Below are 27,367 nucleotides of genomic sequence, written 5' to 3' on the forward strand. Positions count from 1 at the left end.
AGCATTTTATGAAGACCGTTTGCTTCTAGACTCCCGGAGCCCCTCCGTAAGCCTACGGAGGCTCAGTTCAGACATGGCGTCTGACCCCAAGTTCATTCTGAAAGTAGTTACTTTACGAGCCAGACAATTCTGGGCCATTTCTGCTTCAAATCAGCAATGAACAGACTTATAGGATGTTCTTTGTGTTCATGTTCGTGTGTGTGTGTCACTGACATTAGGTGCTTTTCTGTATCACTAAGGAAGACAGATTGACATGGGCGTCCGTGTTTCAGCCCAAGGAGGTCAGTGTGTGTGTGTGTGTGTGTGTGTGTGTATGTGTGTGTGTGTGTTCGCGTGCCTGCCACTGACATTAGGTGCTTTTCTGTATCACTAAGGAAGACAGATTGACATGGGCGTCCGTGTTTCAGCCCAAGTTGGCCAGTGTGGACTTGCTTTGCTGGGCACTCCCCTTTCGAAAGACTACCACCCACCAAGCCAAACCCAAGCCCCTTTCCCTAAGGGGTGGCAGCTAGGAACACCCAGGTCTGCGAGCTGCTGTGTCTGGCAGAGACTGGACCACACTGACCATAGCTCCCTTGCACGCCAATTACAGTGGCGCCTGTAGCCGTGAGAATAATTTTACTCTGAGTGGTTTTTGGAAATGGGAGTTTTCGGGCCAGACGCCGCCCACGCTGGGGACCTCCAGCCTGGCCCAAGTGGTTCACGTCCTGGCTCTAAGGCATGGCACCTGGATCTACCTGAAAGGACAACTCCTCAACCCTCCCCCGTCTTCCGGAACCTTCTGGGGGCAGGCTCATGAGACCAGGCTGTAACATGTCATGTCTGCTCGCCCAGCCAGCGCGGCCACTTACGTCGATGAGGTGCTTGACGTCATGCTTTTTGAGGTCACTTCCGATTTTGGCTGCCAACAGCACACAGGCTCCGGCGCAGAGCTTCCGGTTCTGCTTGTTCAGCTTTCCCTTGAGGGCCAGCTTCTCGAAGTAGACGAAGGCCATGGCCACCGTGGGCTCCTCAAAGCCACAGTCCTCCTGAGCCAGCTTCCGCATCTCTCGCTTCAGACTAGAAGAGACGGGAACGGGGAGCCATGGTGGGCCCTGGGGGTGCCAGGGCCGCCCGAGCAGCAGCTGGAGCGCATGTGTCCTTCTCCCTTCCCAGAAGGCGACGTGAGACGGGTGAAGTGGGAGCGCACAGGGTGCCTTATGGACGGGGCTGCTGACTTCTCTGTCATTCAAGCTATAGAGCCCCGTGCTAGCTAGCAGTGGGCAAAGTGCCAAGACCTTGTTTTTCTCATTTATTTGGCTTGGAATATGCCAGAATCACTTCTTATTAGGACACACAGCCTAACATCCAGTTGGCGTACAGTTTAGCTTCTATCACTAAACACCCGCGCACACACACTGTACACTGTACACAGACTCGGACCAGTTTCTCTTGGGCCCAGGCCTTTGACTGCTGATCCAGTGGACTGCTGGGGACGAATGGGCTGTCTTGGTGACTGTAAAGGCAGAGCTGGACTTCCCTCTCTGGACAGACTCTCAGGGCAGGGGGGTGGGGGGATGGGTCTTCCAATCCCTGCTACACCAACTCTTTCCTCTCTGGTTTTGGAGAACAAATGGCTTCTCGTGCTGAGTTTTAATCACGCGACTCTGACTGAACTGGTGAGTCAGGATGGAAGGAGTCTCTCGCAAAGGCTCATGACCCCAGATGTAGGCCAAGCCGGGCCCAGAGCTCCACTCCTGCCCTGCTTCCAGTGCTCTCCTACCACACGGGACGCCATCAGGGCAGCCTCTTCTAACTGACGGGGACCACGCTCGGTGTCCCGGAAGGAGAGGACACCATCTGACACAGCACAAGTTTTTCCTGCGAGCTGGAGAGCGGTCTGAGGGGGCAGTGGGGTGGACGCCACTCCACACCTACCTCCTTATTTTGCTGAGTGTTAACTTAATGTGCGGGAACTTCTCCTTGAAGGTCTCGTTCATGTCCTTTTTGAGATCTGAGGGCTTCACGTAGTCAATGACCGTGGTCTGTAACAGATGCGGGTCAACACAGGTTACTCCTTAAGGAAGGGCCTTCTTAAGCGAGACGCGCGCATGGATTATGACACCTGACGACTCCCCAAGCCATCACCCAGTGGAAGCGCCGCTGAGGACCCAGCCAGGACCGAAGGCTGGCGTACAAGAGGGTAGGTAGAAACCAGACCACAGCTGTGAGCGGCACAGGCAACATTTGGTAAAACTAGCTCCTAGACCATCGGTAGGACAGGACCCCTGGTGGCACAGGGGTTACGTGTTGGGCTGCTAGCCACCAGTTTGAAACCACCAGCCGCTCCTCAGGAGAAAGACCAGGTGTGCGACACCTGTAGAGTCACGGCCTCAGAAACCCACAGGGGCCACTCTGCCCAGTCCTGTCGGGTCGCTGTGAGTTGGAATCAGCTCGATGGTAGACAGTTTGGTTTGGGGCTCGACTCCATCTGTGGAGTCTAGATGGTTAACACCCTTGATGCTAATCCAAAGGTTCCAGGTTCACTGCTACCCAGAGCGGATCTTTGTCTCAAAGACCCAGCCACTGAAGTTTCCATGGGGCACAGTTCTACACACACACACACACACACACACACACACACACACACACACACACACACACACACATGGTTTCCCCCAAGCCTTATTATTGGGAGCCAGTGCAGTTATCCTATCTGGCCACAGTCCAGTCATGCCCAGCAGTACTGTCCAATTGCTACCACAATCCGTTTCCAAACACTTTCTGCTTGAACTCCCTGGAATCAGCCCTCCTTCCCCCCACCCAGCCTCCCACATTCCATATTTTTGTGAAATAAAAACAAGAGCATCGACGTCCCCCAGAGACATGGAGGATGACAGGACAAGGGACACGCTCTGCACAATGCCCACGCTGAACTGAACCAACCCCAAACTCGGGGCCATGGTGTCCATGCTGACTCTCACCGGCTCAACAGGACAGAGCAGAGCTCCCGTGGGGCTCTTAGGCTGCAACTGTAAGGGAGGAGGCAGCCTCACTGTTCTCCCTCAGAGCAACAGGTAGGTTCAAACTGCTCACCTTGCAGTCAGCAGCACGTGAGCCACTGCTAACAGGCCTCCTCACTCATCTCTGCAGTGCCTCCGAGAAGCCTGGCCTGCAGCTATGGGTTCTGCGGCTTCTCTTGGAGCCCCCCCCATCCACACTCAGCCCTCCATCGCACAGGCCTTTGCTGGGTTCCCCTTGGGTGGCTCTCAAGCAGCCTGCTCTAGCTCCTGGGGGGTGGTGTCCGTTGAGTAGGTGAGTGAGTGGTCTCGTGAGACCCTTGGCAGGGGCTCAGCTCAAACTCACAGCAAACAGGGTGGTCAGGAGCCCAGCCCGCCTTTGAAGTCTTGTTTTCTAAGTGACAGAATTCTGGGCCTCATCTCTGCCTCCATAGACTTAGCCTGGTCACCCCTCCTCGTCGCCTTCCATGTAGGGGCTGGGCCTGACTGCTCCCGGCACCACAGAGGGCCTGGCCCCCCACCTGACCTTACACTCGCACATACCCAGGCTGTCTGCTGATACTAAACTGGACAGCATATATTTTGACCCAGTGGGAGATGGCGGGCTGGGGGAGTCCCGATAAGAGTCCACTTTTCTCCTATCAAGTCCAGAGTTAGCTCTTCCTTGGGCCAGAGGCCCCCAGGCAGGCTGTGGTGGCATGTTCCCCTAGCAGAGGCCCCCAGGTGGGCCGTGGTGGCATATTCTCTTGGGTGGTGGCACCTCTTTGCTTGGTGTCATTTTCTGACCATCCATGGGTAGCCCCCTCCTGCCCCCAAGTGCCCATGGCAAAGGGGTGGTGGTGGGGAAAGTCCAGGGTATGGTGTGCTCCTGGGCTGTCAGAGATCAGCCAGGCCCCAGTCTTGGGGTGGGAGGCAAAAGGGGCCCTGGGGCCATCAGAAGCCTGGGGAAAACCAGCCCAAAGCATGCTGACTGGAGGGCTTGCCAGTGCCCTGTGCCTGTGACAGGTCGGGTGTAATGAGCTGAGTGAGGAGGAATGGGAAGTCAGGCCAGTGCTTTGCTCTGCCCGCCCCGGCCACTGTAACTGTGTGGTTTACAAAGCTTAGTGCTTGGGCTTCTCCGAGGCGACATGTCACTGTAACTCACAGGACTAATGAAGCAGGGAGTGGGGGAGTGAGTTACCCCCGTGGGCTGGGACCTCCATCCCCAGATGCAGGCTCCTCCCTCCCCACCCCAGCCAGAGCTGGCCTGGCCCCAAGGCACTGGCAATTTTGCAGAGGCGGCAATTCTGCTCTGGGGGGAGAGGTCACTCGAAGGCACTTTCTCGTCGCTGTCTGGCTGCAGGGAAGCTGTGTGTACACAGCTGCAGACAGGGGGAGGAGGAGGAGGAGCCCACATCCATTACACAAGGCCCAGAGATGCGATTCCACACCAGCCCTGGCCTGCCTGGGCCTCTGGAGATGGCAGGCTGACACCCCAGGTCCCTACGAAGGCAACAGGAAGAAACAGCAAGACCTATTGTGGTCACCCCGCTGGGAGACCCTACCATGTCCACTGTGGCGTCAGAGAGACGCAGTTTGCTTTTTATAAAAACAAACAAACGTTGGACTGGTCATGAGGAGAGAGAGAACCTCTGTGGAAATGAACTTGGACTCCATCATGGCTCAGGGCACCAGGCCCTTCTATCAGACGAAGGCTCCTCAGGGTGGGCTTGAGGGTACAGGAGAGGGTGAGGCAGGTGAGGAGGCAGCAAGTGGGGACAATTATCTGGGGAACTCGGCGGCGGGGGCGCTCAGAGCTCCCAGCTGCTGGTCCATTCCCAACAGGAAGAGCAAAGCAGAAGTCTCCTTCCACTGCTGGGGGCTGCAGGAGCCCTGGCCACACCCAGTACTCCACCCCCACTAGGGATTCTTGTGAGCAGCTATCCGTGAGAACGTGAGCGTGCCACCCACTCTGCTGGTGTTCCCCAACCGGCCAAGGGCAGGAACGTTGTAAGGGAGCAGAATGCCAGTCTCAGGGCCACCGGTAACCTCTGTCCTTGTGTGACACCCGGGCAGGTAGGCGCTCTCTCTAAACCTCAGTCCTCCACCTGGGAAGCCAGGAGGCAGGTGCCATCCCCTCAGTGCCGACTCGTGGTGACCCTGTGTGTGTCTCGGTGGAGCTGTGCTCTGGACAGGCTTTAAATAGAGTCATTTCTCAGTGGTAGACAGCCAGCCCTTTCTTCCAAGGCACCCGTTGGTGGACCTGCACCACCAACCTTTCAGTCAGCAGCTGGGCGTTTGAACTATGTGTCCCCCCCATCCCGGTGACAGGAGGGAGTGAAATAGCAAAGTGACTGCTGAGGTCCTCCCTACACCAACATCTGCCGCCGGACCAGAGCTCTCCACGTCAGCTGCACTTGCCTGATACCCATCAGGTCCCCGGCTCAGCTGGGCACCGGGAAAGCAGATGTTATATGCTCGCTGCTAAGGTAATGACACAGCGCGGCAGCCCCTCACTGAAATCTCCCTAACCACGAACAGATGGGCATTTCAGCTGTTCTGGGCATTCAATCCGTTTTCCTGGGAGGGCCGTACATCACAGGGACAGCATCGGAATGAGCCCTGGCCTCTGCAGCCTTGGGTCACACTCGTTTCTATCTCTATTCGTTCAATTCCAAATCCTATCTCCCTCCCTCCCTCCCTCTCTGAGGAGCAGCTCTTTGTGTCCCTCCTGAAGTGGGATGCTTTGCAAAGTGCGGAGAGAAAACAACGGGAACGTGGCTTTGGGTCCACCGCACACGGCCTAGCCAGGCGGGCCAGCATGCTCACAGCTTCAGGTGTTTCCTGAATATTCCTCCAACATGACAGAACCTTGCGGAGAGGCGTCTCTGCCCACTTGGAAGGGCACTGGGTGGATGCGGCACCAAATCCACACACACCTGGACCATATTTGGATACGCTTTTCCAGGAATGCTTTTTAAACGGTGGCTTCGGGACGGAGGTCGATGAACTGTGCCGAGAATACATATTTTTTTAAATCATGATGTGATTACCTTAAACATTGGAGACAAATGCACCGGGAGGGGGAGGATGCCTTAGCCCCTGGGTAAGTGTAAAGCGAAGACTTGATGTTTGTAGACTCAAGGTAGAAAAAAGGACCACCGTGCCAATCCATGCTACAATCCAGGAATGAACTTGGAAATCCGTATGCTAAGGGAAAGAACAGTCGCAAAAGGCTATGGTGTGTATGCTTGTCTTCATAGGTCACGTTCAACCCAAACCAAACTCGCTGCTGTGAAATTGATTCCAACTCTGGTCACCCTACAGAATGGTACAGGTGCCTCGGTGCATCCCCCAGACTGAACTCGCCAGGGAGGAGAGAGCCCTGTCTGTCCCCTGAGGAGCGACTGGTGGTTTCTAAGCTCCCTGTGATGTCGCGTCCAGAAGAGGGAAACTGAGAGAGACAGAAAGGAGATTCGTGGTTACCTAGGGCTTGGAGGAGTAGCTGAAGGTTACAGGGTTCCTTTTGGGGGTATTGGAAATATTCCGTAATTGTTTGCGGCGATGGTTACACAACTCTTAATACACTAAATACCACTGAGTTGTGAACAATGTAAACGAATACAATGTATGGTGCGTGAAGTATAATGCAGTTGTTACAAACACCACCACCATCACCACCAACACAAACAGGGCACTTTGGCATCCAGGTCCAGGCCAGGTGGGCTGCAAAGACCCCACTACTCTGTGCCTGGGGGGTGCATTGTGCTGGAAGCAGGTGCAGCCCTGCTCCAGGGCTTTGGCCTGTGGGCCCCTTTCCAAGGCTCAGGAGGCCCTCACACGTGTGTTTGAGGATGACTGCATTGTTTTACATAAAGAGGATCAAGGGACTGGAGTAAGTTTCAGGCCCCTGCATCTGCCCTTGGCCCTTCCTGGGGTCTTGAGAGGGGCTTGTGCAAGGAGGGGCTCTGGAGTGTGAGGCCTGTTACCTCCCAACAAAGCCATCCCCGCCAACAGGTAAGTCAACACCACCTAAGCCTCTGAGATAGCTTCCGATTAAAAACAAACATGGACAGCAGAAGAGGGGGTGAAGGGAGACAGCGGTGAGTGTAAGACACGAAAAAATAATTTATAAATTCTCAAGGGTTCATGAGGGAGGGCAGGTTGGGGAGTGACGGGGGGACGGAATGAGCTGATACCAAGAGCTCAAGTAGAAAGAAAATGTTTTGAAAATGATGATGGCAACAAGTGTACAAATGTGCTTGACACAACGGATGTATGTATGGGTTGTGATAAGAGCTGCATACGCCCCCCCCCCAAGTACAATGATTTAAAACAAAACAAAAACATGGAGCGGAGGCCGATGGCCTACCACTCCTGAGACGGCGGCTTCTTCTCGGCGAGTCATGTTGGCCCCGCTGTGGGGCAGCTCATCCAGACAGCACTGACAAACCCAAGCCCAGGACACAGTGGCACCTTGCTGGGGAGGAGTGGCTCCCTGCGTGTTGCAGGGCCAGTGCCCAGTGACTAAAGAAAGGGACACGGTATCCCGGAGATAATCCACGCACAACGCGCTCTCCTGAGATGCGGATCCCGGCGGAGAGTGGAAAGATTGCCATCCGGGTTTCTCTGCTCTCTCCGAACCAGGTGAGAGGGCTTTCCTCCTGAGAAAGGAGACGCATCTGGACACCCATTCCACCCTGGGAATTCCGCTGGCCCTTGTCTCTGCACTCCCACTTTATCCCCCTCATTGCTCTCCACACCCACAGGGGAAGAAAGGCAAACCCCCTCCTGGTGCCCGCTGCTGGGTCCTAAACTGTAAGTACTAGCCAAACGGCACACAAAGCACCCGGTTCTGGTTCCGCAGGGAGGCCTGGAGAAGCCGGTCATTCTCGCCAGCGCCTGTGTAGCCTGCACCAGCTGGGTGGCCAGGCTGGCCTGCTTCCAGCTCAGTGGTTGGTCTGCCTGCGTGAGTTTAGAGCCCGGTCACAGGGCCACACCTGTGGTTTCCACACCTGCCCGGGACCTGCTTTTTGTTTTCCTTAGGTCAAAAATCTCACCTTTGCCCTTTCCGAATGAATAGTAACAGAGTGACTGGCATGGTTGAAAGATGTGTGTGTGACCACAAAGGCCAAGCCGGTTTTAAAAGGGAACATATCACTTTTCTAAGCAGCCCTGCCTGGTGGCATACTGGGTTAGTGCATACTGGGTTAGTGCTGAGCTGCCTATCTCAATATTGGCAGTTCAAACCCATTAACGGGTCGCTGGGGGAAAGACAAGGCTGTCTGCTCCTGTAAAGGTTGATAGCTTCGGGAACCCTGGACAGGGTCATCGTGGGCCAGAATGACTGGCTGGCAGTGGGTTTGGACATTTGGTCACCTTTCTGAGCCGCCACCTCCCCCACCTTCTGCCTGCGCCGGCTGTTTCCTGCCTGGCATTCCTCCATTACGGGATCCAGGAGGGGGTGCTGCTTGGTTCCCTCTGTGTCACCAGCACAGCGGGCTCTTTGTAGAAAGTGACAATTGGCTGGGAAGAAGACGCTGACAAGTGGATTCTGCCCATGTGGTTCTCACAGTAGCTGGTATAGTCTGGTTTAGAGACAGAGCGGGGCAGGCAGAGGCTGCTCAGGAACATGACAGGAAGCACAGACAGGTTCAATGGCATGATGGGAAAACCGAGCCCCAGGGAACGTGAAACTGAGGGCGGCAGCCATTTATACTGACCTGGCACGGCACAAGCACACAGTTCAAGGAGGAACAAGGACACGTGTGCCCACACACGCCAAGGCGTGCGCCCTGGGATTCCACAATGAAATCATTCGAAGTCCTCCGATCTGGCCCTAACCTGTCAGTAGGTGTTAGAGGGGAGGCCTTGCTATCACCAGGTACAACCACCTCACAAGCCCGGCGACTTAACTCTGGGTTACCTGCCCAGCTGACAAACACCGGGCTCGAGCAACAACAGTGTGTCCTAGCCGGAGGATGGCAGCTCTGCCCGGGGTTGCTGAGGACAAAGGATTCGGAGACGGCGAGGAGTGTCGCAGAGCCTGAGCGAGGACTCTTGAGCCGCCCGTCACTTCCTGTCCATCAACCTCAGATGCTTGGGCTGACTCCCGAAGCCACCGTGTCCTGCCCCAATTACATCATGAGCAAAGGGCCCCACACCACAGACTCACTCCCAGGCCACAACGTTCTGGCCACTTCCTGGACGTTTGCAATGGGCTGGCCTCTCGGGGAGAGCATGGTGAATATTCCATGGCTTAAAAAAGTATATTACATCATCAAACAGATCCTTCAAAATATTAAACAAAACACCCCCGCTGCCTTGAGTCCATTCTGACCCAGAGTGGCCCTAGATTCCGAAGCTGTCCATCTTTCAGGGAGCAGAAAGCCTCCTATTCTTTCCCGCTGAGCGGCTGGTGGGCCTGAACCTTGGGATTAGTCACCAGCGCATATCAGGCAGTGCGGCCAGGGCTACTCCTCATCCCAGAGCAGGAAAAACACGACTTCCCTGGGCTGCCCGTCTGCTTCTGCGTGAAAACTCAAAGCTCATCAAATTGTCGGTCTTCCTGGGAGTACAAAGCTCTATCTTTCTCCCTTTCCCCTGTGCTCCCGGAGGTGGGGAATGGTAAGAACAGGATAAGAATGATGATAAGAATGGGAGGGTGAGGAGTTGGGGGGGGGGATGTGACCCTAGAGGGTGTTAGCACCAATTCTGACCTGACACAATGTATTCGACTGGCCCCTGAGCCAGTGGCCAAGTATCAAGAAGAGGCTTATGCTGAGAGTAGCCGAGCTGGCTACTCTTCCCGAGGCTTCTCTAGGACAGCTGCTCGCCAGATGTCCAGTGCAAGTTGAGGCTGGAGGGGGCACCCCGTGACTGAAAGGCAGGACTCGGTGCCCTTAGGATACACGGGGCTATTTCCCACCCTGGCTTCCATAACATAAGAGCCCGGGGCAGAAAAAAAGACCCTCCCCATCTCCCTCCTGAGGCTTCTGAGAAGAGCAAGGTTGTGGAGAGGGAGTCCCAGGGGAATGGCCAGCCCTGCCTGCCCCGCCTGGCCAGGTGTATAAGCAGCTGTAGGGAGTGGGGAGCATCTGGGCCTGAGCTCTCCCAGTTGAGCGCATAGCGGGCAGGGAGCAGACCTGGTGGCTTGGGCTAGGAGCACAGCTCTGTCCTCCACCCACGGCCAGGGCTGAGCTGGCCTTTGCCCTGGGCAGGATGGCTCTGGGAAAGCCCCCGGGGCTCCCACAAGCCCTGCTGGTGGCAGCCAGTGGCTGTGGGAAGCGGTGGTCAGCCAAAAGCTGAAACCCAAATTAATAATTGGAAACCCAGGCAGAGCCCACATCATGAAAACAGCAAGGCTAGGTTTTCACATAACACCCACAGTGTCCTACTTTCAGTCTCCCAGGAGAAAATTCTGTCATCCAGTCTGGGCGCCAAATGTCCACTGGGAGCCCAGAGAGGCTTATGGTGACCGTGGCCCTGAAACAGAGCTGAACTTGAACTCGGCACCCTCAGTGCTGAGCCTGCTCCCCCAGCACCAGTCTATGGATGAGGTGAGGTGAGGGGCCCTCCCTTGAACTGGTGGCTCTTCTATCGGACCACCCTGGCCCCTGTGAGCAGCATGTTCAGCCCCTTCCTCAAATAGCCCATATAGTGAGGCTTCTTAAGTCCTCGGCCCCCACCCCCAGTCAGTGCAGTCTGAGCTCCCCCACCCCAGGCACAGCCAACTCACACCCACTGCCACCAGTGGATTCTGCCTCAGAGAGATCCGACAGGACAGAGTAGAACAGTCAGCCTCGTCTGTCTCCCTCAGAGTGACTGGTGGGTTCAAACTGCCGAACGTGTGGCTAGCAGCACCGTGAGAACCCCCTATGGCAGAGCACTGCTCCCCAGGCACACAGGCCCGTGAGGCAGCAGGGCTGGCTCAACTCGAGAGGCTGCTGGGAGCAGCAGCCCCCTGGCCACCCAGGGCCACTCACCATGTACGAGGGGAAGATTAGAACTCTCTTGTGCTTGCCACAAGGCCACTGCGGGTCATCCAGCAGATTGGGGTCATAGTCCAGGAAGTCTCCCGGGTCACTGCCTGAAGGTCACAGAAAAGTCACCATTAGGGGCTCGGGACTCGCAGAAGGAGGACTGACGGAGCAGCAGGGAGAAGGGGACAGAGAGAGAGATGATGCTGAAGGCAGATTCTTGACCTCTGGTTCCCATCCACCTGATTCAGCAGGCAGCTCTGCCTGCCATCCTGAGGCACACAGCCCCCTAAAAGGGATTTTTACCAAATTCTTCACATTCTGACTCTCTTTTTTCTTTTCCATTTTAGGAAATGACACACTCATCTCTGCAGGTTTGGAGAGTGCCGCAAGGCTTCACAAAGCCCAGACGAGGCCTACCGTCCTCGGGAGTCACAGGGGGAATTGGGGAAAGGCTGTCTTGTGCCCCTTGCTGGTCAAATCCTTAAACCCAGCTGGGCCTTCGGAGAAGCCAGGTGTGGCCTGACTGCTTCTAGGTGGGCACCTGGTCACTGTGACTCATCCCTACCCCGGGGACGCATCCGAGCAGCCACCAACACAGAGGCTGCTCTAAGACCTCTCCTTCAGAACCCAGCACTGGGAACCCCTTGGACAATTTCATTGGCACCTGGGCTTTCTCTACAAGTGCAAATAAGGTTGCTTCCTAACGCTGTCTCTCCCTGCTGCCAAGCTCTACCAAGGTTTGTCTTGGCCAAGCTGGCTATAGTCAGGTGCTCCTTCAGCAGCCAAATCAACCCACCCCACTTGGTCACCCTCATGTGAGCCTGCGCTGCCCACTCCAATAATGTGCTAGAAAGCCAAGTAGAAATGCAGTAGGAGGGTGACCGAGAAGCTGGACATCCAGCCTCCTCTGAAGGACAGCCTAGGCAGGGGTCCTGGGCATTTCTCCTGGGGGACCCTTGGGGGGTCCTGTCACAGAGGTGTCCAGTGGGAGGGGAAAGGAGCCCATGCCTTGATGGTGAGCTGGTCTGGCCTGAGTTCCAGCTCTCCCAAAAGCCACAGCACTGGAGGGTGAGCTTGACCTCTGAGAACACCAGGCTCCCGGCCTGCACTAGCCCTACCTGTGTCAAGGCTCCCCTGGGTGCTGCTGGCCCGGCCGATGGAGAGGCTGCGGTGGCTCAGCTTCCGGAACTGGGAGAAGGAGGAGGTGGAGTCAATGGTGTTTCTCCGGGTCCCAAAGGCATTGGTGGGTAAGAGGAATTGGGTATACGAAACAGTCTGAAAGGAGAAGACAGCGACAGATGAGTGGTTCTCTTGGGGTGGCACAGGCTGCACGCTGACCAAGAGGTGTTACTGCCTGCGTCCAGGCCCTCAGGTCGAGCTTACACCTGCGGTGAAATTCCGAGTCCTGAAAAAGGATTTTTTATTCTGGCGTTCACGGCACCCAATTCGTGCCTAGGCCTAACCTCATCTGGCTGGGGTCATCGTTGGTTCTAACGGCTCCCTCCTCCCTGCCACCAGCCCAATTCTGCTGCAGAAAAAGAGCAGGCTTGCTAACAAGGCACTGTCCTGGAAATGGTTAATGCTGCTGTGTGGTCTACGAGAAACACACACCGTGTTCCCTCAGGTCACCCACCAAGTGGAGAATGCCAAAGTACATCTGGCCCAAGGAGTCTCTGATAAGGACTGGATGCCTGCTGTGCCCCTCTGGCAGATGTGGTGGGCCACATCCACCCTGCTCCGCCCCCGTCCTCCCTCCCGTGGGAAGGATCCGCCTCTGTGCATGAGGCGAAAACCAGCGTGCTTCTTTCACCTGCGCGGAGGAAACATGCCACGGGCCGGCATCTGGAGCCTCGGGTGTTGTCGTTATGATCCAGCTGGGACTTGGCAAGGGGAGGGTGGTGGAATGGAGGGCTTAGGAGTGTGTCTCAATCCCAGCAGCCACACCTCCAAGCAGAGGACCCTGGAGCAGCTTCCCCAAGGGAACACGCGCATTGGTCTCCAGCAACAGGCTTTGGGAGGGCGGGTGCGGCCCACCTGGGGCCCAGCACTAATGGTCACATTCAGTTTTCCACCTTTCCCTCCTCAGCAGCCCCCTGCAATGTGGACCTGCGGCAGCTGACAGCGTGGTGCTCAGGGGTCACAGAGCGACGCTGTGGGTGTCTGAGGTTCTCAGAGCCGCGGGCCGTGGGACTAGACAACTGCCCGGTACAGGCGCGCTGCTTGCTGCCCTCATTCATCACTGAAGAATGTTCAACCCCCAGCTACCAGGCCTGCCCAGAGCCTGCCAAGCCATGGTTGGTTGGTGTGTGTGTGTGTGTGTGTGTGTGTGTGTGTGTGTGTACACGTGTTTGTGAGACATTGGGAAGTATTTCACAGACCTCGACCCTTTTAAAGCGGTCGTATGCAGCAAGAATTAAACCCCTAAGTTGTCAGTTTGTGGACTGAGGTGGACTAAGGACAGAAGCCATAGTGTTTTCGATCGGCTCACAGGCGTGAGAAGGCGGGACAGTGCATAAGGAAGCGCACAGAAGAAACTGTGTTCGGGCGGGTTGGCAAAGAATGTTGAAAGCAAGCACCGTGGATTCCCAGAAGGACACACAAATCTGTCTACAAAGTACAGCCAGAGGTCCCTTAGAAGCCAGCCTAGCGAGATTCCATCTCCCGGACTTTGGTCACATGATCAGGAGAGGCCAGTCCCTGGAGAAGGACACGGTGCTTGGTAAAGCAGAAGAGCCGTGGAAAAGAGGAAGACCCCAGGGGGTTGGACTGACACAGGGGCTGCAACAATTGTGAGGAAGACATGGGACCAGGACCAGCTCGTGTTTCGTTTCATTGTGCAGACAAGGGGTCACTGATGGCCCATCAGAGCTGAACTGACGTCACTGAACAAACCAGCAACCGCACACACACTTGTAAACAGTGTTGACAGAGGAAGAGAAGGTTCTCTGGGAGCTCAAATGAATCCTCGGGCTTATAGGGGACTTGTGTTGACCCTGGAGAATCGAGGACCTTACTCAGGGCCAGCTTCCTCCATCAGCCCTCTGCCCAAGACAGAGTGAGGGTCCCACACACCTTGGACCTCATGTGCACGTATGTGGGGAACCTGGCCCCCTTACCTTCCCATCAGCGCCCAGCTCCACGCCCTCCAGGCCGATGACCTCTTTCAGACTCACGGCGCCTGCTGACTGTCTGCCTCCATCCAGCTTCAGATCCCTGGGGAGTAGAAGCCAGGGTGGGGGGAATGTTTTCCTCCCCCCTGAAAGAGCTGTCGTGTTCACCGCACACGACTCCACAATCACACTAGTGAACATGACCCAGGGGCATGGTGGCTGAAGGAGTCACTGTCCCTCCCTCGGGGCTTCTCGGTGACTGATTGCCTGCAGTGTCCTCTCTCCTCCAAGAAAAAGAAGTCCACTAGGACCGAGGCCCAGAGATGAGGCTTAGCTTGGAAACAGCGGGCTGCCGGCCCATGGCCTCCACTGGCAGCCCTCTAGCATCCCCTCTGCCTGGCCCCCACACGCTTGGAGCCGGGCAGGAACAAGGGGGTTCTCTCAGGCCCTCAATTTTCCTTGCCAGCCCTTAATTATGTGGGACAAAGAAATTTCTGTCCTGGACAGCTCCCAGGTTTATACAAGGCAATGAAAGAATTCATGTCACAGGAATCACCTCAGCCACCTTGCAAGGCCACCTAGAAATGCCTGTCCCCCCCACCCCCCTCCAGAAGACGGATGGACAGTCACGGTAGCCAGCATTCACACTCTGCCCACACTGCCACCCTCCACGATGGCCCTGGGAGACAGGTGACGACTCTCATCCTGTTTTACAGAGGAGGACACTGAGGCCCAGGGCCGGTCAGGGAGGGGAAGAGGCAGACCCTGCTCTCTAGCAGAGCCCGCTGCGAGGCGTGTCCACTGGGGCTGAACTCCCATGCAATGGCCTGCCCTTCCCAAGGCTGAGCCCTCCAGGCTCACAAGTGTTCCCACACCTCGCTGTGTCCCCCCAGTGCGACATAGCTTCCCTGTGAGCGGCTCTGGCTGCCTGGCTCCCACCCGGAACATTCTGAGTTAGGGGGTCTGAGGTGTGGCCTGGGGGTGAAGGGATGGATTAGCAGTCCAATCTGGGAGTGGCTGTCATCCAGTTGTGTCTCGATCACAGTACGTGCTGGCAGCTGTAGCCGGAGCCGGTCAGAGCACCTGTGTTTCTGCTCTGCCCGAGGGGAGCCTCAGGCCCTGCGCTCCCTCCTGCATGCTCAGCAAGAACGATGACAATGCAAAGGTGGGGCTGGAGGAGCGGAAATCAGAGGGAACAGTCAGGGCAGCAGCTGGGCGAGGGAAGAGCGAAAAGAAGCCACAGTATGCCGAGAACAGGAGGATGCGTCCATGTACTGGGCCGTCACTCTGTCTATGAGGGTCCCACAAGCAAAGTGCCCCTCATGCTCCCTGTACGTGGGGTGTGAACAAGGACCTCAAAAGAAACGCCATGACCCCCTGCACTCAGTAAGTCCCGTGCTTCAGTCACCACGGAGCGTGCGGTACAGCCTGTGCTCTAAAGGCCTGAGGGAGACCCTTCTGGAATCAACACATCATGCTGAAGAAAGTACCCCCCACTCCAACCCATGGTGGGAAAACTTCAGATAGACGAGGGGCCTTCTTTTGCTCCTGGCAACGTAGAACGAAAAGACAAGTGTTCCCCAGCGCGGTTTTGAAGCCTCCTCGTGGGTGTATTCACACACACTGTACTCCGCACACCATGGATCCGCATGGTCGCTGCTCTCTATTCGCCAGGTGGGGCCATCAATAGCTCCATGCTGTGCCTCACATCAGGACCCCTGGTGGCCGAGTGGTTCTATGTTGGGCTGCTAAGTGCAAGGTCAGCAGTTCGAGAGGAAGGAACGAGGAGGGAGAAAGACGGACCTTTCTACATCTGTAGAGAGCAGCTGTCTCCCAAATCCACAAGGGTGGTTCTACGCTGTCCTATGGGGTCGCTGTGTGTCAGAATCAACTTGACGACAGTGAGTTTTTGGTTCATTCCCAAACTCAGACTTATCCCTCCAGTTGGAAGATGCGAGGTCCCAAACTGTCCTGAGCTTCAGGGGTGGCAGGGCAGCAGGGGAGTAGCTGAGCTTCCCTTGGGGGTCCTCCTGGGGCCAGCATTCACTCACTCACTCACTCTCAACTCTAGATCCCATCACCTTAGAAACAATGCTGTCCCTAGTGATACCGATGGTTAACCGCTAACTACTACACAAAACACTCCCCAAAGGTTTGAAGCCAGGCCTGGTGATCTCAACTTCCTAAAGGTCACACCCTTGACGCAGCTGCCCTACCCACACGGGGTCACGAGGCAGAATCTCCAAGATGGTAACTGCTTTTTGTTTCCATTTGGGAACTTCTCCAAATACACTGTGCCGTCCAAGTGGCCTGCCTTCGGTGTGGCGACCTTAAATGAAGTGCTGGGAAGAGCAGGCATTCAAACCCGGCAAGCTGATGCAAGCAGCCCAGGTGGGATCTGCAGCGTGTGCAGACCCCCCCGGCCGGCCTGCAGCACCGCTCCTTCTGAGCGAGATATTCTGGCTGCTTCTCCACAGGCTCCCAAGAGCAGGTGCGGGCAGCGATGATGAATGAATGCACCGGCAGGAACAAAGGGAAATGCCTACAAAGCAAAAACCTGAACCAGGCAACCTGGCCCCACTACACCTGGGGGTGAGGGGGGTAGGGGTGGGGGCGCAGGGAGAATAGGAGGGTGACAGCTACAAAGACAGCAGCGTCTTTCGTTTCATTCAAGGGCCTCCGCCTGGTTGCAGACTCCTCATTTTCCAGAAGCCAGGCCCAGTGAGCACACTCCTCAAGTTCCCAGCACCCAGGCAGCTCTCTCCTTGTTTCCATCTGCCAGGCAGAGGTGTTCTGCGAGCAGAGTATCTGTCTCGGGTAAGTCAGCCCCCACTCACTCCATCCCGTCGAGTCCATTCTGACTCATAGTGACACTACAAGACAGCCCCTTTGGGCTTCTGAAGTATAAGTCTTTATGGGAGCAGAAAGCCGCCTCTTTCTTCTGGGGGGCAGCGGATAGTTTCCAACTGCTAACACTTTCGTTAGTAGTCCAATGCGTCACCAGGGATTTTTTAAGAGTAACAAAAAAAAAAACCCTCCCCCCAAAACAAAACAAACCGTGGTAGTTACATAATCTGTTGCCAACTTGACACTATTAAGAATGAAGTGGTGGGGTTTAGTCTATCAGGTTGCTGCTTGCTGACCTAATTTGGAGGTGCTATGGAGATAACTGGCTCGCTGGAGGTGAGGCGGGACACACTCTCTGCTTGGTATTCCTGATGACAAGATACATGAAGCTACACTAGAGCCCTGGAGTTGGAGGAGCCATATGGGGACCCCTGCTGGAGCTGAGATACTTCCACTGTCACTGGATCCATAAGACTTTCCAGCCACTGGCCTGTGATCTTCCTGCATTCGGTGTCATTGCATGTACTGCCTGAGTCTGAAGAGGACTTTATAAATTGGTATTAGACATATGGGCTAATATCGGACTTAGGGACTTGATCTGGACTGGGATGTTTTCTCAATATGCAATTGTTCTTTGATATAAAGTTATCTCTCACATACATGAGTGTCTATGAATTTGTTTCTCTAGTCTACCCGGACTGACACACAAATTCACTGCCATCAAGCTGGTTCCCAGTAAGAGTGACCTCACAGGGCAGGACAGAACTGGCCCTGTGGGCTTTTGAAGCTGTAACTCTTGAGGAGATGAGAAAGCCTCTTCTTTCTCCCTCGGACCAGTTTGGTGGTTTTGAACTGCTGATCTCTGATTAGCAGGGCAATGCATAACTACACCACCAGGGCTTCTCCAGAGAGCGACAGGGAGTATTAAAGTGAGCCCGTAAGGAGAGTGCCCTAGACAGAGAGCTACAGCAAGAGCGTCCTGCCTACTCAGTGTCTGCTCTACAGGCATCGTAGAGAGAAATGTGCAGCGCGGAGGTGGTCCGGATCTCTGCTGCCTCGCTGGCATTTGTTTATACAGAAAAGAAGACAGGGAATGAGGGAGCTTTTCCAGGCTACCCCATCTCATCTGCCTGCCATCTCCTCGTGGGCTCCCTGCTTCCCCGGGGCAGCCTTGCCCTTTGCCAGCTGGCCCTCTCGCTGCCAAATGCGCACACACAGCAGACCCGCCCTGGCTCGTCCCACACGCCACCTTGGCGCTTCCCTGGGGCGAATGGAGCCCTAGCTAAAAAGAGGCTTTCTGTGCTTGCTCATGTAAGCCTAAGCCTCCTCTCCGGGAGATACTCCTGCGGCAGACACTGGGCTTCTCTGGCCCAGTAGATGCTTCCGGCCACACTGAAAGGGCAAATGGTGAAGCCCCCTGCCCCTAACTACTCAGTACAAAGCAGCCACGGGAAGGCTGGGTGGGCAAGCTTACCGGAGTCACCACTTCCACCGTGTCGACTTTCTGAATCCCTCAGGCCCGGCGGAGGAAAGAAATGAGCCTATGTCAACTGTTTATGGAAAGACACACATGGCTCAATCTAGCCCAGCGGCGTCTCCAGTGATGGAAAGGGTCTCCAGCAGCCTGTCCGATGGGGCAGCCACGGTCTCCTGAGGCTCCTGAGCATGTTGAAGCGTGTGCCTTCTTGACCAAGGAAGAGAATCTCTGTGTGTCATTTGGATTAAGTGCAATGGTTTTGACATTGTCAATGTTGACAGCCAGGTATGGCTACTGGCTATGATATGGGACTAAGTCTTGGCGGTAACTTGTCAAGGTTTTGACGTTCGGTAATGCACAGCCTGGCGTGGGAAGAAACTACACGGGTGCAGTTGGGTTTAGTCTCCAAGTTTCCCACCCACAAATGGCTGGGCCGCTTTCTGTTGACTGCCCGAGAGGATGTTCCTACGGTGGGGGTCTAACTCCTTGAAGAGACTACGCTGGTGTCCTAGAGAGGGTGGGTTGGGGCAGGGCAGTGGGGTCCAGACCTTGTGCCCTGGTAGTGTACCCGCCTTGATGAAAACTCACTTGTCCCAGAATCAGTAGATCTCTGGGCAAAGGGACCAGGGTGGTAGGCACGCCGGCAGGCCCGGAGCATGCCCGTGATCCCTGACCAGGCTGTGCTCCTCCAACGTTCAGTGTGTCGGGGACTCCGGGGCCTTTGCACAACCGTGGGGGTGGGGAGGGGCTCTTTTTATGATCCCTGAGTTTTAACTTCCCTCCAGCCTTGTCGAAGAAAAAGATGAGGTATTTCCTGCATATTGAGTGAATGCACTCATTACCTGCTACACTCACATTTCAAACCAGACAAACACCATGGAATGACCAGAATGGAAACAGTGTCGTGCAGCACAAACAATGTAACCAGTGTCACCAAACAATCTGTTTAGAACTCGGTACACTGCTCCTTGAGTCTTTTCTGAAGACACAGCAAGACACGTAGTTGAAACCCTGGAGGAAAACAAAAGTACACCGATACAGACATGAACACCACCAGCACCCTACAATGGTCACGCCATGTGTTCCTGCCCTCAGACTCTGGGAGCAGTTGCCACCAACGCCAGGGCTGCCAATTCTGGACACCTGAGCAGAAGACCGCAGGCGTGCACACACATTAGCAGCCCCATTTGCACAAAACATGAAATGGGTCTCCCTGAAGTGATTCCTAACAATGTGGTTTTCTTTTAATAGCTGCTCAAATGGAATACATTAGCAGACTCCCAAGGATCGGAAAAGCTCGTCTTTCACAAAGAAGCCGACAAACTACCCTAGGCTGAATTTTCTTAGCGGAGTGGGTCGCTGAATCTTTACCTGAGCACAAACCACATGCAATTGCCACAGTGAGGCGATTTCTGACCTACATAGCCAGCAATTTCACACGGCACCACCGAACAATACCGAACAGGGTCCGTATTGATGCCCCACTGTTTCTGGGCCCCGGAGGGGGCTGCTGCCTTCAGATAGGGACTCTGAATGGCCTAGTTGGAGCATTCAAAATAATCTTGGGGGATTAAAAAAAGCACTCCAGTGAACAAGAATGAAGCAGAAATCCCAGGGGAGCAGTGATAACATCGTGATGTTTTCTTTCTAAGATCATTGTTCTGGGTTGTCATTAAAATAGCATATGAAAATAGAAATTTCTGTTTGGCTCAAACGCCAGCACTAACTGGCTAGCAGTGGGAGATAGAGCCGGATAATGGGGAGAGTGCCTGACACGGATGAAACACGGACAGCCCATCTGAAGTTGAACCTTTCTTCAATTTATTTGAAATGCCCTGGCAGGTCCTCCCACCCCCCATCCTTCATGAACCTTAACGTTCAAACATTAGTTTATTTATACCTCATCCCCTTCCAGAATGGGGACTGAGGCAAGTTCAATACTCCATGTAGGCATTGTCCAAAGTGGTGTGGGTTTAAGGGTTACCTGTTGCCAGCTTGCACTCAAAAATGGTGATTGGGAAAGAGCTCACTCTGGCAGACATGTTTACACCGTTACTGCCGCCAATACTAGGCTCCGACTCCTATTCCTGTACCCTGGGTCCCGCCTTGGCTCAGTTATTCCGCTACAAGAGCTCATTTCTCATCCTACTCAAGCCTGTGAACTTCTCCAGAGGCTGTAAGGCAACAAACACTTGGAAAAGCCAGCACATATTTTTTTTTTTTTTACAAAGGTTGACTTTTGAAACTGCTAGACTGTGGGTGGTGGGTGGAGGGTGGGAACAGGGGCAGGACGCACAGAAGATGGGTGGGAGGAGACCATCCCAGTAGCTGGAAGTGATCTGAGGTGACGGCCCAGTAGTTAGACCCTTAGGCAAGGAACCTGGTGGGTTTTCTTCTTTAGAGGATGGTCCACATGCATTTGTCAACATTTTAAAGAAAATGTGCAAAGGTGCACCAGGGAACATAGGCATCGGAGGCAGCTCTTAGCCTCATGGGTGGGGGAGCCCTGAAGGCTGGCCCTAAATTTTGCCTTCAATACTACAGGGTTTTCTCTGGAGCTACCTGATTGGAGCAGATGGCCAATCTAGGTATCTTGGTGCCCACAGGAGATTAGCTATAGGCCACCATTAACCATAAAACAGCCAACTCCTGCCTTTATAAAAAGCAAAATGATCCTCAGTTCCTTCAACTGCGGCTCATTGGCAAAGACCCCCCGCAGCTGTTCTCAGAGGCATAATGCATGGAATCGACATGAACTGGGGTGGGAGGGGAGGGGGGGGCAGGGGAACCACAAGTTTCTTTATTAGATAACAAGACGTTCACCCCATGTGTTGTCCCTTAGGGGGCTTGTGATTAGAGAGCCAGCATTCTTCTTAAAAAAAAAAAAAAGCTATGAGATTTAAATACTTAACACCTAGGAAGTGGATGGGAAATGTGTGTGATTCAATTAGCCAGTTTCCAGGCTTCTTGTGCTCAGGATGGGGCACACGCCTCCATCAGGGCTAATTTCTCTAAGGGGGAGCTGCAGCCAGAGCTGGGAATGTCAGCCTGTGTGCGGCAGGGCAGGCGGCAGCTCTACTGGGCATTTGTTCTTTAAAGGACAATAGGCTGACACTTTGATGTGTAAATAATAATTTAAAAGCCAATTAAATAGTAATAGGATTTCCAGACCTTTCCCCAAAAGAAGAGATTGCTGCTCAGAGAGGGCAGCCTACTGGGGAGAGTAGATCCCACTTGTAAGCATTTTCATGAGCCGAGGCCACGCCCAGGAGCACTCACAGGCACAAGTGCTGGGTTTAGCTGAGTTCTGCTGGACACGTTGTTCGTACTTTATTTAAGAAGTCCCATTTATTGCTTCTTTGCATTCAGCCCGCCTGCCATTTTGGATTGGGTCTGCTTAACGTCCTGTGTGGAACCTTCCACCACCCTAGGCCAGGGGGTGGAACAAGGCCCCAGGGCGGACAGGAAAGAAAATCAAATCTGTCTTTCTCCTCTCACACTCAGCATGCCATCGGCTCGCCTCCCTCCTCTGCTACAGGCAGGGCCTGGAGGGGTCTGAACGGGCGCATACCACGAGCTCGTGTGGAAAGGCAGCTCCCGTGAGCAGGCGGGAAGGGCGTGGTTCACCCCTGAGAGCATCCCAGACCTCGGCTCTCTGTGGGAACAGGCTTGGGGTGAGGGAAGAAACACAATTGTGAATGTGTAATTTTCCACAACGGAAAGCCGGCTTCTGGGGACAGTGGGTGGGGAGGAGAGGGGGACAGTGGGTGGAGGAGAGCCAGGGAGGGAGTACTCGGGCTGGGAATAGAAGAGGAGGTTGTTCTCCGGGTCACACAATGATCCCCACTCAGGAGTGGGGCCAAGTGGATGACCTCGTCCGAATGGCCTGAATGCCAAAAGCTAAGGACGTCAACACCGTGGGGACGCTGTGGACATGCTATGGACAACTTCAGAACCCGCTTCCGGAGACACCTTGTACTCCACTAATTAGGAAGCCATTTTCCACATCACATGGTCCCTGAGGCATCAGTAGTGAGCTAGCCTAGCTAGGCTCACTCAGTAAAGTAAGCTCGCTCCCACCCGCCCAGACACACGTGCGCACACACGCGCACGCACGGTTTGGTTTTGTTTTTAGCTTGAGTCATCTTGTATGGCCACATATGAACTGGGTTCACTGTCTTTTCCTGGGGTTAGGGCCACTTAGAAACCCCTACGAGGTCCACGTGTTTCAGGAACCTGAGCACTGGGCCACTAGCGCCAGTTCCCTGGGGAGAAGGGCAGACAGGCGGGAGGCAGCCCTGGACGAGCCCTCGATACAATGCCCCCAGTCTCTCCCTCAGGAGTGGGTGGGTTCCAAACGTTTATGAGTTGGCTGCCTGGAACTCAGAATGCATTTTCCCTCTGACACAATGTTACACATGGAGCTTGGCCCATAAATGCCCTTTTAGCCATAAAAAGGAAAAAACCCAAGCCAGGCACATTGTGTGAGCCAGAGCACCGGGTATAGGTGCAAAAGGTCAGAGCGGCGACAGAGAAAGCAGGAGGAAGCCGGTCTCTCTGGGCTTCCTGGTCTGGGGCTGACCTCAGCAACATGTGAAAGCGGGTCCGCCGCACTCTCTGAAGCCCAGGGCGATTTCTCCTCTGCTGTTTGTTTTGCACAAGGTCTTCCATCTCTCCATGGCAGCTCACCACAAAGTCAGGGGTTCAAACCCACCACCCACTCATTGGGAGAAAGAAAGAGGAGTCTGTCTGCTCCAGTACAGGTGTACAGTGTGGGAAACCTTCAGGGGCAGAGCTGCCGAGTCAGCATGCATGGGGTGGCAGTGGGAAGGAGGGCGGGGATCGGGGGGAGGGACACAATCTGGGGGCTAGGAGGCGGCAATGGGTCACAGGGATAGGCACTGGGACAAGCAGATTGCTTTTGAAGTCAGGTCAGCCGACGTTGGAGCGTTGAGGAAGGTGTCTGCAATCCACTCTGTCATCGGAGGGCACCAGAAATTTAGCCTAGAAAGAAGGCGGCGACCAATCCGGAGGCAAGGCCAAGTGCTCCTGGCTGGCCTTGGTGACTGAGGAGTTGAGAAAGGGAAAGCTGGCTCCAGGCGGGGACGCTCCCCAGAAAAACGGTATCATTTCAAAGCGTCCCATGAGAAGTGTTTACAGCTCTGGGAGGGTTTGACTTTGATTGCAGTGCAGAAGATGGCCCACATCTGTTCCCCTTCACTAACACGCTCCCCACGGCTTGTTTTGAGAGGTGGGACTTGGCAGAGCTTCTTCCCACCAGCAAGACAGACCCAAACAAAGCAAGCTTCTCCTCCTGAGGCGCACACCTCTCCGTGGGGTGGGAGGGGCAGGAGGGGAAAGAAACAGACCCAGGTGGTAAGGATGGGTTTGTTTAGGAGGTGAGGCTCGGGGTCACTTCTGGGTCTCTCCCTATTTTAATGTAGCTTCCCAACTTTCTTTCAAGGTCATGCACGTTGAGGAATAAAACGGGAAGACCAGATAAAAGCAGATCGGAAGATAAATCCATCGTGCTTGTCTACCGCACAGCTGGCTTCGCCATTGTGAGCCAGACGGAGATGTTGCCATTTCGGGGCAGATACAGACAGAACAATGGATCAGTTAGCTCTGCGACTGACCGGTGTGAAATCAGTGGCACTGAATTATACAGGTAGCAGTTGCTGAATTGCTAACGGTCTTGTGTAGATTTGTGCCACAATTAAAAAAATCACACGAATAACAATGAGTATAAGGAAGAAGAAAATGTTCTGAAATTGATTGTGGTGCTGATTGTACAACTCTGCTTGATATGAACTATTGTCTGATATGTGGATTCAGTGCTAATAAAGCTGTTTGATGAAAAAACAGAAACCCAATAGAGCTTGAAGAAAAATGAAAAAAAAAAGGGAGGGAACCCCAACACCCATTTCCTGAGCCTGCACAGCTTGGCTGGTGCTCTGAGACCTGGGACAGATGTCACTTAATGTTCTCAACAACCTCCCGAGGCAGAGCCTACAGTCAATGTGACAGCTGAGTGACCTGGGCTCAGCAAGGCTAGTGAACGTGCCATCATGGGGGATCCTGCGGACCACCAGCTCTTCCCCGGGAAGCATCCTGCCTCCTGGCCACCGGGTCCCTCAGCAGCAATGGCAGTGGGACCAGAACTGTGGTTTTCTGAGTGGGATTGGCGGGACAGCAGGGGAGGAGCTGGAATGAGTGGGGTTCTCTGGAATCGCTCTGAGGCTGGCTGTCTTGGTTATTGGAGTGGTGTGTGAACTTGTGTTGAAGCAAACTTTCTGCAGCTAATAATAAAGTCTGTGGACCACAAGGCTAGATGGCTTCCAAGGTCCTTGGAGCACTGGTCGTATGCTGTGGACTGCAGAGTGCTCCCATCGCCGGGCTCCCGAGCAGCTGTGCTCGCTGGCATGCCTTCCCTCGCACATACCCTCTATGAGTCCCCACTCGAGGAGAAGGGGTGATGCTCTGCTTCTGGGAGGGGCCGACATGCTCTTTGAATGTCCCCCCCCCCTTTGCTCATTGTGCTCAGCCCAAAGGCCTGTTATGAATACTGTTCATCCTGGTAACAATTAGTGGGACTTGGGGCTTAGTGGCTGTGCTATTTGAAGGGAGTGAGCAAAGCCCATAGCCAGTCTTTGGTCTAAGCAGGCCAAGAAAGCCCCACATCTGATTAGAGACGGCTGTGATGACTATGTGGGAGGTGGTGAGGGTGACTAAAGCGGGAGTGGTGGGGGGTGGTATGCTTTGATACAGCCCAGATAGGATGAGGGGCCCGCCAGCATGGAGCCCGGGAAAATGGTCCTTCTACCTCTGGGTCAGATTCCATCCAAATGGGCCCCCTGCTCGCAGCAGAGCCAGCCAGGTGAGAGGCAGGGCAAGCTGTGATGTCAAAGCACACCTGTAGGTTACACTGTGGCCATGGGATGCTGGCTTGGAGAGGTGCCAACACTTGAGAGGCGAGGGGGACAAGCTAGCTGTTTGACTGAAGCTCCAGGAGCGCCGGCAAAGGTTGCTGCCCGCAGAGATGGCTGCTGCAAAAGGCCCCTAACATTTTGGGGTCAGTGAATTTCTGTGGCGGAGACCAGGCCAGTTTCCAACATCCATGCCAAGCCTTGGTGACCTACTTTACTGACGTGTGAAATCGACCTTCCTCGACCCTTCCCCTCAAAGAAACCCCACTGCCATCTCAAGTCAACTCTGATCATAGGGACTGGCAGGCCAGAGTGAGACTGCTCATGGTTGTAAATCTGTACGAGCACAGACAGACACGTCTTCCTCTCACAAGAGTGGCTGGTGGGTTTGAACTGTGGACCTTTGGGTTAGCATTGAGCTGCTTAACCAGTGCACTCCCAGGGCTCCTTGAAATGTACCCAGCAAGGCCCAAAACTACATTTCACAGACTTCCCAAGGGTGACGAAGTTTCGGTCAGGTGGAAGCTCAGTGTGAAATGTTCACATGGGACCTGGAGGCAGGAGTAACACCTGGGGGAGTTCAGAACTTGTGGAGTGGTCTGGCCCTTCTGGGGCAACCTGGTCACATGCATGAATGGGTGGGATATTCGTTTCGTACAACGTCCAGAACAGATGACCATAAAGTGGGTGACTTAACAGAAATGTACTGTTCTCAAAAAATCAGCTTCATGCAGGGTTTTGTTTTCTTATATGAAATTAAAAGTCAAAAAACAAGGTCTTGGTAGGCCTCTGAAAGTTCAAGGGGAACATCTATCCCGGTCCTTCTCTTCGCTTCTGGTGTTGCCGGGTGCCCTGGTTTGTGGACACACTGCTCCAACCTGTCCCCAGGGCCTTCTCATAAGGACACCGTCACCTTGGATGAAGGGCCAACCCTGCTCCCATATGAGCTCGGAAGCAACCCCCCACTGCCTCGTGAGGACACAGTCGGAGCTTCCAGAAGGGCACAGACTTCAGAGGGGACACTAACCTAGTACAGAGGATAACACTTCTAAGACTCATCTGCCAGTGCAGAGTGAGCAGCCAGCAGATGACAACGAAAAGATCAGGCCATCCGGATATAGACGTTTCCCACGCAAAGGGGGTTCATGGATCTTCAGGATGAACTTCGGTGCTTCCTGTTATTCGAACTTTCTTGGGATGCAGTTAGAGCTGCCCATTATCGCCATCAGGGTAAGCTGCGCTTGTTCTGAATAATCAGGCACATGGGGACTGAGCCACACACTCAAGTGCCAAGGAAATAGAGTTAGAAGTCATGCTGTCAGCAGGTGGGAGTGGCCAGAAGACACAGTTCTAGCGTGGGCTCTATTGGGGTAGGCTTTGCCTACGTGTCTTCTCTGGGAAGGAGGAAGGTGACACTCAACCTCCAAAGTCCCAGCCATCCTGAGATTCCTACAATCTAAGGGTTTCAGTTTAAAAGGAATTTTCCACAGCGGAAAGGTATTGGTTAATACATACATGAATTAAAAGTAGGTTGATATATAGGTGTATAATTTACTAGAATTAATGTTTTTTCTTACTTGTTTATTACTTGACCACAGCAGTTTCCCTATAATAATAAAAAAAACCCCAAACACATACTCACACACACACAACCCTGTGACTATAATAGATGGAAATATTCATAAATAGGACGTCTGATTAACAAATTTGAAACTAAGCAGAATGCTTCTTAATCCTGCTGCTAAGTGATGATGTTTTGAATCACTTTCCTAGTTGGCAGACGTCCTGGTGCTGTGGTGGGCTAAGCATCAGGCAGCTAACCGCAAGATCGGTGGTTCAGACCCACCAGCTGCTCCACAGAATGAAGAGGAAGCTGTCTGCTTCCATAAAGGCATATAGTCCTGGAAACCTAGGGAGCTCTACTCTGTATTAGAAGTTCCCTCCCCCTCCGAGGTAGAATTGGCTTGATGATATCAGTGGGCTAGTGGGTTTGGGTAGGAGCCCTGGTGGCACAGTGGCTATACACTTGGCTGCTAGCCAAAAGGTC

At 54.2% G+C, this 27,367-nt stretch overlaps 1 protein-coding gene across 2 annotated transcripts in view; it reads right to left on the reverse strand.

Annotated features, from left to right (window-relative positions):
* The window catches only part of CABLES1 (Cdk5 and Abl enzyme substrate 1), a 96,650-nt gene that overhangs the window by 4,694 nt on the left and 64,589 nt on the right, over positions 1 to 27,367 (reverse strand). For both annotated transcript variants that reach the window (XM_075533157.1, XM_075533156.1), the window contains 5 exons: positions 14,077 to 14,173; positions 12,079 to 12,235; positions 10,964 to 11,067; positions 1,918 to 2,024; positions 852 to 1,059 (listed from right to left, as the gene is read on the reverse strand). In XM_075533157.1, coding sequence (XP_075389272.1) covers positions 852 to 1,059; positions 1,918 to 2,024; positions 10,964 to 11,067; positions 12,079 to 12,235; positions 14,077 to 14,173 — 673 coding nt within the window. The remainder of the gene's footprint in view (positions 1 to 851; positions 1,060 to 1,917; positions 2,025 to 10,963; positions 11,068 to 12,078; positions 12,236 to 14,076; positions 14,174 to 27,367) is intronic.

The sequence above is a fragment of the Tenrec ecaudatus genome, chromosome 15, assembly GCF_050624435.1.
Source record: "Tenrec ecaudatus isolate mTenEca1 chromosome 15, mTenEca1.hap1, whole genome shotgun sequence".
In the NCBI taxonomy this organism is placed as follows: Eukaryota; Metazoa; Chordata; class Mammalia; order Afrosoricida; family Tenrecidae; genus Tenrec; species Tenrec ecaudatus.